The sequence below is a fragment of the Miscanthus floridulus genome, chromosome 9, assembly GCF_019320115.1.
Source record: "Miscanthus floridulus cultivar M001 chromosome 9, ASM1932011v1, whole genome shotgun sequence".
Lineage (NCBI taxonomy): Eukaryota > Viridiplantae > Streptophyta > Magnoliopsida > Poales > Poaceae > Miscanthus > Miscanthus floridulus.
In genome coordinates this window covers 90,915,820-90,926,074 of record NC_089588.1, presented here as the reverse complement: position 1 = coordinate 90,926,074, position 10,255 = coordinate 90,915,820, and the positions used below count along the sequence as shown (strand labels likewise).

At 45.0% G+C, this 10,255-nt stretch overlaps 1 protein-coding gene across 5 annotated transcripts; it reads right to left on the bottom strand.

Moving 5' to 3' along the window:
• Positions 1 to 2,474: 2,474 nt before the first annotated feature.
• On the bottom strand, positions 2,475 to 8,488 carry LOC136482367 (uncharacterized). 5 transcript variants are annotated; one of them, XM_066479581.1, is made up of 4 exons: positions 8,081 to 8,488; positions 4,480 to 5,169; positions 3,163 to 3,286; positions 2,475 to 3,075 (listed from the first exon to the last, which is right to left on the bottom strand). In XM_066479581.1, the coding sequence occupies exons 1-4, from the start codon at positions 8,429 to 8,431 to the stop codon at positions 2,813 to 2,815; spliced, it is 1,428 nt and encodes a 475-aa protein (XP_066335678.1). In that variant the 5' UTR covers positions 8,432 to 8,488; the 3' UTR covers positions 2,475 to 2,812. The 5 variants fall into 5 exon arrangements, with proteins under 5 accessions (XP_066335678.1, XP_066335677.1, XP_066335679.1 ...); XM_066479580.1 differs by having other exon boundaries at positions 2,475 to 3,286; positions 4,480 to 4,538; positions 4,623 to 5,169; XM_066479582.1 differs by having other exon boundaries at positions 2,475 to 3,286; positions 4,480 to 4,541; positions 4,779 to 5,169.
• Between the last annotated feature and the right edge of the window lie 1,767 nt (positions 8,489 to 10,255).

Sequence of the window (10,255 nt, the reverse complement as noted above, 5' to 3'; positions counted from 1 at the left end):
AATACAGCTGACTGCTGGCTATAAGGGTTCTTTGTAGCCTTCTCTCAGTCCACCCATATGGTAGTTAGCTCTTCATTATTAATATATGGCCCACTTGTATCTCTCATAAAGTTTCTCGATTCTTGTGCCTTACAGTCCACTTCTCCTCTCTCTCCTCTCCTCTCTCCTCCACCTCAACATTTAGCCCGCTTACACCCTCTTATTATACTTGCTCTAAATATGCTTTTGGAGACAGACCAAAGCTTTACTTAAATGATACATGCTCCGTCTTTATAGCATATGGTACATGCCTATTGTTTCATGAGAGAATTCTTTATTTGACACTGGGAAAATGAGTCGTTCCTTTTTTGGCCCTGAAATTTTCTCCGTTCCCTATTTGACACTCACTTCAACTTCCATCCCTAATTTGACACTACCGTCAAATCCGTTAGCTAACGGTGTTAACTGGCTATTAAAAAGACATTTTTGCCCCTAGAAAAAAAAACGGCGAAGCAAATTTGAGAGAAAAAAAACCTGCGCCTTTTTTTTGTAGCTGGGCGCATGCATCAGAGGCGGGCACAGGTTTTTTTCTCTCTCAAATTTGCTTCGCCGCTTTTTTATAGGGGCAAAAACGTCTTTTTAACAGCCAGTTAACACCGTTAGCTAACGGATTTGACGGTAGTGTCAAATTATGGATGAAAGTTGAAGTGAGTGTCAAATAGGGAACGAAGAAAATTTCAGAGTCAAGAAAGGAATGACTCATTTTCCCAGTGTCAAATAAGGAATTCTCTCTTGTTTCAGTACAAGATACATGCTTCTGTGATGAAACCGTTAGCCAGTATATGACATTAAACATTTTAGGACCATCTCATATGAATACATACATACTCTCTCTGTTCCAAGTCGCTTTGATATTTTTGGTATATTTATTTTGCTATGTATCATATGTCTACATGTATAGCAAAAATGGATGTACGAAAAAAAGTCAAAGCGACTTATAATTTGAACGGAGTACCATTCATTTCCTTAACTAGCTGTACAAACATCAGAGGTTATTGCTTTTTATCAGGTTATACTCAGCTATGACTTTTGAGCTCTTTTTGCAATGTTGAAGATTATTTCTAAAAATTTCAATGCTCTTTTTAGTGGCAAAACTGATGCAGAGGTGTCTCAACATGGAGCTGAGGAGCACCTGAGGAGCGGAACGTGGAGCCTGGTGGAGATGCGAAGGCGGACAGGAAAACTGATTTTATTTGAATTAATTTATAACTTAAATACTCTGCTAACCATCCTTGAGAATATAATGCGTGGACAATTGGACAAGGCTGTGATCTATGTTTTGCATATTGGAATCACGATCCAATTATTTCCTTTGACTATGCGAGTTCCATTGTGTTGCATTATGAGAATATAATCATGAATGGTTAATATGATTTTTTTATCACATATAATTGTGTCACCGTGGATGCATGAATATCGTCCATCGCAATGCACAGGCAATCACGATACGAGACACGTGCGTATCCCACGTGCACGTCCACTAGTTACAGTAATTAAAAAGGATTGGTTTTGTTCATTATTGTGGTGGAGGGAAGCTGAAAACGGAGGATCAGCCCAGCGACGGCGATGGTGGTACGCTGAGAGTATACAAGCCAGTCGTCCAGCCAGGCATGATGGCATCACATCTCATCTCGATCGTCCACGGAAACGCATCCGGCTGGGATTTTTTGTTGCACCGGGGCGCACGTGTGTACAGAAACTAAAGGGGCGCCCAAGTCATCTAGTCTTTCCACGACAGCTATGTTCAACTAGAATGGCAATGACGTACTCGTACATGTACGCATATATATGTGGGCGCCCACGCACACTTCACATTTCATGTAAAAACAAACGGATACTCCAACTCCAACAGGCGTTGCGTGAAGAATTCAGAGTCAAAGCGAAGAAGTTTCCGGCCATCCTTCATCGCGCGCCGGCCCAGCTCCATCCAGCTCTGACCGTCAGCTCCATTGGCTGAACCAGACTGACCTCGGCGACGACGACGACCATCCGAGTCGGTCGGGTACGGTCAAGTCGGAGCCAACAGGGAGGAAGAGTCCCTGACCGCGCACATGCCCGTCGTCTGACCGTCCCTCACTCAACGACCCACTGGCACTGAGTGACCGGATCTGAAACCTGGACGAATTCAGAAGCGGGCAAAGTTCAGTCCGCAAGGATTTGACCAGGGCTTTGGGCAATTTCTGTGAAAATCGCTGCAATCCATCCGTCAGAAATTCAGGGTTGCAATGCCACAAGGGACAGGTTTACGACAGATGGGAAAACCTTTTGCTTGCCCAAGAGCTGAGCTGCAAACCCATATGCTCCAGAAAACACTCCATTCAGTAGTTCCAACACAACACCAACCGTGCAGAACCAGCGTTCTGGCACGCTAACACCAGTTACTAGTGAAGAACACAAGCAGGGATATTTAAGGATGCACCTTACATTACAATTAATTGGTCCTCAGTTCATCCCATTCTTGAAGGGTACCATTCAGAGACGTGCTTACTGTTACTGCATATTTGTGTGTACAATAGATATTACGACCTAACATTAAGTTAATTAACTAAACTAAGCAGATAATGGGCCCAATTACAGACCCTTTTCACAGCTGTCCCACCCTACCTCTCAACATATATTATTGTCTCTCTATATTATTATATACTTAGCTACCATGCCAAAGCCGATTAAGGTTACTAAGCAGGAACATTAGCACTGCTCCTGAGCCCTGATTGCTTATGAGGCACATAATAGCCCAAAGCAGCATGAGATGAGATCATCAGTTCACATGCTTCTAAGACCCTCTCGGCTGGGGACAATTAGCCTGCCTGTGACCGACCATGCCGCGACGGAAACAGGTACTTCGGGAAGATCGTTTAGGGCAGGCACTGATCCAGTGCCCTTCCTCACCGCATCCGTAGCAGGGGCGCCCGGTCATGGGGCTGCGGCTACCAAAAGGCGTCATGGGCGATGTCGCGGGTGTTTTCGCCATGGCAGTCGGCTGGCACGGCGTGCCTGGTGAATTCTGGTGGACTACAGCACGGGGCGCTGCCTGACCTGTGAGCACGATTTCATTGTTGATGACGTCAAATGGGATTGGCCACTCATCGTCATTAGGTTGAGCAGGATTGGCTGATTCATTACCATTGTTGTCTCCGACTCCAACTGCAGTGTTCCCATGGGCTTCCATTGTATTGTAGTCCCCAACCTGTGGTGGTCCTTTAACAACATCTGTTACTGGCACCTTGAAACTGCATGCACCTTGTCCCTGCAGAATACACAGTAATGCAGCTGGTCAATTGCATGTAGCAGGAAACATAAAGTTAAAAGTAGCTTAGAGACTCCAAAATATTGGATTGTGATCCCAACATCAAGTTACTGATCCAGAATATGGAAAAGCTAAAAAGTCAAGACAGTATCTCAGAATCAGATCGAAGGAACTGAACCAAGTTTCAGTTGGTGGGAGGTGTGGATGTACACTCCTACCATCCAGGTTCAAGTCCTGTTTGGCTCAAATGTGTGTGCTTATTTCTTCTTGTTTCCAACGCCATCTTTTTCCTCCTAGGTTGGCCAAATCTCAGATGCAAGTTGCGGTTTTGAAATGGTTTAACAATTCTTCACTTTCATAAACAATAATTTGAGGGAATGTGCACACAATAGTAAACAAATCAAAGGGGCAAAAATAGATGATTTTAAGAAAAACTACCTGCCAATTACATCTCAGAGTTATTTCAGATATAGATGTCCGTAATTTAGTAATTTATTTTCTTGATGCTGTCATCTATGTCGTAACACATTGGACAAAAACTGGACTAAACTTGTAGGACGCTTAAGAAATTTTTTCAACAGTATCTAACTTGAATATTATAGGAGTGCAAAAGTCTTAGGATTCAGTATTGATAAATAAGAAATAAAGTATAATATTGTAGCATTCCTATTGGCAGAAAACATAAACTTTTCCTTAAAACAAAAATGGATAACAAACTATTGTAATTTTGTTCGTGGTTGAAAAAACAAAAATTCGGTTCGTCCGTGGTGGAAAAAACAAAAATGGATAGGATTTCTGGCAAACATTCCTAGCGCTCAAATCTGAGTGGGTGGGTGGGGAGATAGGTTAAACAGGCTCTCCACCACCTTAGCTGCTAACTTGCACGTTATGCTACATTGTGCAACTGTAGGATTGCTGGAGCAACTTCACTAAAATATATATTGCTAGGCTGCTAAGCAACTTATCTATCTTCAAATTCTCACAGGAAGAGAATCATTCATGCTTTTCTCATTATTTATTTGACTTCTCTTGGGACAAATAAACAAAAGAAAAAACAGTATGATAGTATGATCTCAGGAGCTAAAATATCTAGTTAATAAAAGAACAGCATACCTGATCATAGTTACATAATTTAACCACTAAAACATTTCAAGAGGAACAAAAAAAAGAACAATTACCACAAAAAGCATTACCTTGGGTATAGGACAAACATAGCAGTCTTCGTTGCCCACTCTCAATCTTTTGCACTTCCCTGCTGTACATTGGCAGATTAGTTGTCCATCATTAGATCTATGCCATCGGGGACTAGCTTTAACTGCTGCTGTAGTGCCTGCACCTTGTGGACTAACATGAGCTGGAGTCATAGCGCCTGCACCTTGTGGACTAACATGAGCTGGAGTCGTAGCGCCAACACCTTTCGAAGTGTAATTAAATGGAGTTGTAGCAACAGCAGCCTGAGGACTGACATTAACTGGAGTCGTAGCGCCTGCACCTTGTGGACTAACATGAACTGGAGTCATAGCGCCAACACCTTTCGAAGTGTACTTAAATGGAGTTGTAGCAACAGCAGCCTGGGGACTGACATTAACTGGAGTCGTAGCGCCTGCACCTTGTGGACTAACATGAACTGGAGTCGTAGCGCCAACACCTTTTGTGTCATTAAATGGAGTTCTAGCAACAGCAGCCTGGGGACTGACATTAACTGGAGTTGTAGCACCAGCACCTTGGGGATTAACATTATTAATTCGTGTTCTAGCATCAGCCACAGCAATCCTTGGAATGCTGAACACACAAGGATTGCTTGGTTTAGGATCACTCCTAACAGCAGGCGGTGATTGTGGATTCTGGTCAACTTCCTCACACATGGCAACATGTTTGCACTTCTGAAAAGCCATGTTCAACAAGTAAATACGTTGTCAATTATATGTTTGTGAGTCAAAAATACTTTGCAAGTTAATTGAAGTTCATTGCATAATGAAGAATAAAACACTCAATTTGTAGATGACTAAAGAAGTAAATACAATGGGATTCAAAGAAACATGCCTGAACAATTGATGAAACTTGAACAAACTTGTATACACAAGACAAAACTTGCTGCTTCAGGAAAGGATATAATGCAAAAAAGAAAAAAAAAGTGAATGCACCTAGAAATGTCACCAAAAAAACATTGTCTAGGAAAAATACGGGTTTTGATTGCATTTTCCCTAAGTTATGTGTGGGAGCATATTGTAGGAAAATGTGAGGATAATGGTTATGTGTTATGACACTAAACCTTAAGTCATAAATATATATATTTTGAAAACCTAATGTGATGACTTACGGATGCCACTGAAGCAGTACAAACTCCAAATTAAGGTTTTCAGGGATTGATTTGTAGTGTATACACTGGGCACATAGAAAACTTGCAACAAGTTCTAGGGTCTACAAAGACATATTCGGCTGATTTCTCCTGCGTGTTCAATAAAAACATATTTAGCTGATTATTACTGCTTTATGTGCATTACATGACTACCCCAAGCATCTATCACATATGGTTGGGTGGTGGTTTGTTAGATGACCTAATATTTAGTGAACAGTGCCACATGTTTTGCTAATTATGGGCCATTAAGCTTCCATGAGAGGTTCTTACAAAAATAGACAGGACAGCACTAGAGACTACATTTCATCTAACAATATACCATATTGTTGGTTCTTACGCATACTAGAAGCCTAGAATGTCTCCAACATATAAAAATGATACTCCTTTTACTTCATATTTTAGGAGTAAAAATTTGATGTCATGTTATAGAACTGCAAGAGACACTGTCCCAAATGCTTATATCTCACTGGGACTGGGTACATACTAAACTACTAATACAGTGTCTCACGAGACAGAAATGTGCTCAAATCAGTACAGTATGATAGATAGTTCCGGAGACAAATAGATAGTTCCGGAGACAAACGATTCTGATGAGTTAGCAAAAGACAAAAATTCAGTAGGGCCATGCATCTTGTGATGTTTTTAATAAGTGTGCTACTGATCAAAAATCTCTTCTCTGAGCAAAGATTCCACGTGGTCACAAGCAATAGTAACAGATTCCAAATCTTCTGGGATGAAGTCATAAGAGGGTACGGGCATTGACACAGGAGACACAAGGTGTTCTGTTCAATGAGTATAGTAGTTTAAAGTTAACCAAGGTTGGATAATTACGTGATGCAGTTTCAGTGTTTCACCAACTCAACTGCTCTACAACAGACATGACAGACATTATGATTTTTCAGCCAGAAGCTTGAATAATGTGATTCTCATACCCGCTTGCAAACTTGTAATAACAGCAGAAGACAACAAGAACTTCCTCCATGTTAAAGTGACAGACTATTGCTCAAAAAAGTGCCAGACAGCTAGCTGGCCAAACGCACAGATCCTTTGCTAAACTTAGTAATAAACTAATAATAACTATCGTCACAAAAATGGTTGCCATAATCTGCACAAGAAAAATTACTTTATCCAAGTTCTACATTAAAATTACGACACTAGTGATGGTCTGATGGATGGGTAAATTCTCCATCAGGCTGAAAATCACATCTGAAGTTCTCTTTGCCATAGTTTTTAAGGCGGTAAGGCGAGGTGCGGCGCTCCACCCCCTTCCAGACGCCTAGGCGAGTTAGGCGCGCGGCGAGGCGACGCCATACACATACTCTAACATACAGAGCCGCAGCGAGCAGAGGAAAGAGCAGAGTCGCGGAGCAGAGCAGAGTCGCGGAGGAAGAGCAGAGCCGCAACGAGCAGCAGAGGAAAGAGGAGGGGAGGATATACCTGCCAGTCGCGCGGAGCAGAGCAGAGAAGAGTCGCGGAGCAGAGCAGAGCAGAAGCGGACGGCGCCGGAGTCGGACTCGCGCGGACGGGCGGCCTCGCGCGGACGGGACGGGCGGCCTCAGCAGCGGAGCAGAGTCGCGCGGACGGGCGGCCTCGCGTGACTAGGACGGACTTGCGCGGGGCAGTCGCCTGCGCCGCCGCCGCCGCCGGATTTGAGGTGCGTCGCCGCCCTCTCCTCTCTTCCTCTCTCCTTCCTTTCCCTCTCCTCTCTCGCTCTCTCAGACGCGATGGGGATTGGGAGCTTTGGCGGGAGGTGTAGGCGCAGCGCTGCTGCTTTTCCCACGCGAGGGCGTCGCGCCGCTCTTTTCCCGCCCGCTCGAGCGCGCGGCGCCGCTCTTTCCCCGCGCCTTTTACGTCCGCGGCGTCCGCCTCAGCGAGAAGGACGACTAGGCGACGCCTTCGACCACAAGGCGACGCCATACGCCGGGACGGTGCGGCGACAGCGACGCCGTGCTTGAAAATCCGCCCGGACGACTAGTCGTCGCCTAGGCGACGCCTTAAAAACTATGCTCTTTGCAGGCAACTGGGAAACCTGACCCTCAATTTCACCCAAATTGGCCGAAAGCGACAGGTTACTACCAAATTGGGGCCAGGCAAACTGCAATTTCCCCTGGACCACTACATTCCATACAAGTCACCAACCACAACCAGAACCGCTGTTTACTCAGAAAAATGAAGCAGCTTGGGCATCGTCAAGCCAAGCATGCCCCTGCAAGAGCTCTTGAAGCCAAAACAATGGTCCCTGCAATCCAGCATTCAACTCCCCCCAACTGTAACGTCTTCAAATCCGCCTCTTCTATCCTAACACATTTCACTAACACGATTCAAGAACCGAAATTTCCCCCATCTAAACAGTGAAACCCCCGCATACCGCATTTCCCAACCCAAAGCACTCAAAGAAACGCAGACGTAAGTTGGAGGTGAGTGGGGAGGCTGACCGGTTGCGATGAGCAGACGTACATCCACCGGCCGCACTTGTTGTCCCGCTGCACCGCGCAATCGCCGCGCCTGCAGACGCACGGCGGGGCGCGTCGCTTGGCCTCGTTATAGCCCCGCTCAATGTCATCCACAGCGCTGAGAATGAAGTCGTCGTAGTCGTCCTGGTCGCCACCGGCGCCTGCGCCGGCATCGGCGTCGGCGTCGGCGTCCGCTAAGTCCAGCTGCCGCCTCACCGGAGCGCCGCGGAGGACCACCGCCGGCGCTGGATGAGGGGGAGGGGAAGCAGGAGGGGTGGGAGGGTGGCAGGAGCCGATGCTCTCCGGGTAGGGGTCGGCGGTGGTGCTGCTCATTGCCGCCTCGCCTTGGCCTTCTTCTCTCGCCCCCGCCGCAGACGATCACATCTGCCTCTCTCTCTCTCTCTCTCTCTCTAGGGAAATTCTCCTCTTTGCCGTGGGAAATATGCGCAGAAACGCTGCCACTAAATTCGGATTGATCCGTTTTTTTTTTAATTTAGAACAGTACTTTTCTCTCACAACTTCCTCTAAATTTATTCAGATTATTTTAAATTCCTCCGAGCGAATGGGGTCAAAATACTTTCCCAGGTATTGGGTTTTCAGGGTTTTTTTTTATCACCAACGTCCATTTTGTGTACGTCGAGAGAAAGTAACACGTTGAGGTGCAGAAAATAATTCTATAATATTTTTTTAACATAACGTAAATATTTTCCCAAGTCCCTTGTGCTTTGTTTCGTATCTAAATTTATGATCATAGGTGATAAGGTTAACATTCGGAGTCAAGATTTTACTAGTTCCAAACATGCTTTTGCTTCTTCAAAAGCAAGCCAATAAAAGAGGTATAACTCCACCTTGGGACAGTTTGGCTGGTACAAAATCCAGCCGGATTTCACTGTGCACAGCTGGAAAATACTGTGTACTCTCTCACAAATTCCTCCAGATTCATCTAGATTTCTCCAAATTTCTTCAGGTTAACAGGGCCTCGTTCACAGCGGTTCACAGCCGGATTTTGTTTTTCGGTAAAAGCTACTTTTGTGGTAGTACAGAGGTTCACAGCGGAGTAAGAGATGTCTCCACCGGTTGTGGAGTTGTGAAAGTTCACAAAATTACCCCTGACACTGAATGTGGCCTCGTTCGGCTTGCTAAAACTTGACTGAATTGGCTGAAAAACACTGTTCTAACTGAATTATTATGAGAGAAAAACATTTTTCTGGCTGAAAAAACAAGCTAAATAGTGTGAATTATAAAGTAAGCTGAACGGGGCCTATGAAACTATTGTTTCATTTTTTCTGTTCTTTTCCATGCCTGTTAGGAATCACGAAGGTCTGCGAGCATCTTTGGCCGCCACGGCCACCCCCTCTGCCCGTCACCGCCGTCCCAAGCTCCAAGGCGCGGGTGAGCGTTAGCTCCACTGCCGCACGGGCGAGTGTTAGCTTTGCCGCTCCTCACCAAAACACTTGAGGAAGAAATGCGTAGAAAAAAGAACAAATATGTATTGGGTGAATGATATGTGGGGTCATGGATGATATGTGGGGCCTAACGATAGCAATTTTTCATGAAGCCACAGTTGTTAACCAAACGGCTTTGAGCTTTCTCTAAGCCCATAACCAACCGCCCACAGCTTACAGTAACTTTTTCAAAAGACAGAGCGAGCCTAATTGTGGGTAGTGCCCAGAGAGCGTCTGGCCTATCTTGTACAGGTCTAACGTCTAGAAAGTCTCCAGAAGAAGTCCGGACCCTTACTTATACAGCTTAGATGGCCGGGTTAAAATATATTGTGGGAGTCCTACGCTTCAGCCGATCTTGATAAGAGCATGCCCAACCCTAACATACGTTGTTGTTAGCCTTGAGAAAAAGATGCACTCCACCTAGACAATCACTAGCTGAAGCCAAATGAGCCTCAACGCAGGACAACGTTTCCTGTTTTTACCACAGTACACACATGTCACTTTTCACCGTCCTTTCAATCAGATAGTCCCTAACATAAAGCTTTGTATTGAGCTTTCACCGTCCTTTCAATCAGATAGTCCCTAACATAAAGCTTTGTATTGAGCTTTCTTCCTCTGCCAACACATACTCCATTGAGTGCTTGAAGTTCTAGGTGCCTCTGCAAGCTACTTGAACCCTTGCAGAGCCACCAGCCGCAATGTCATGGAAACT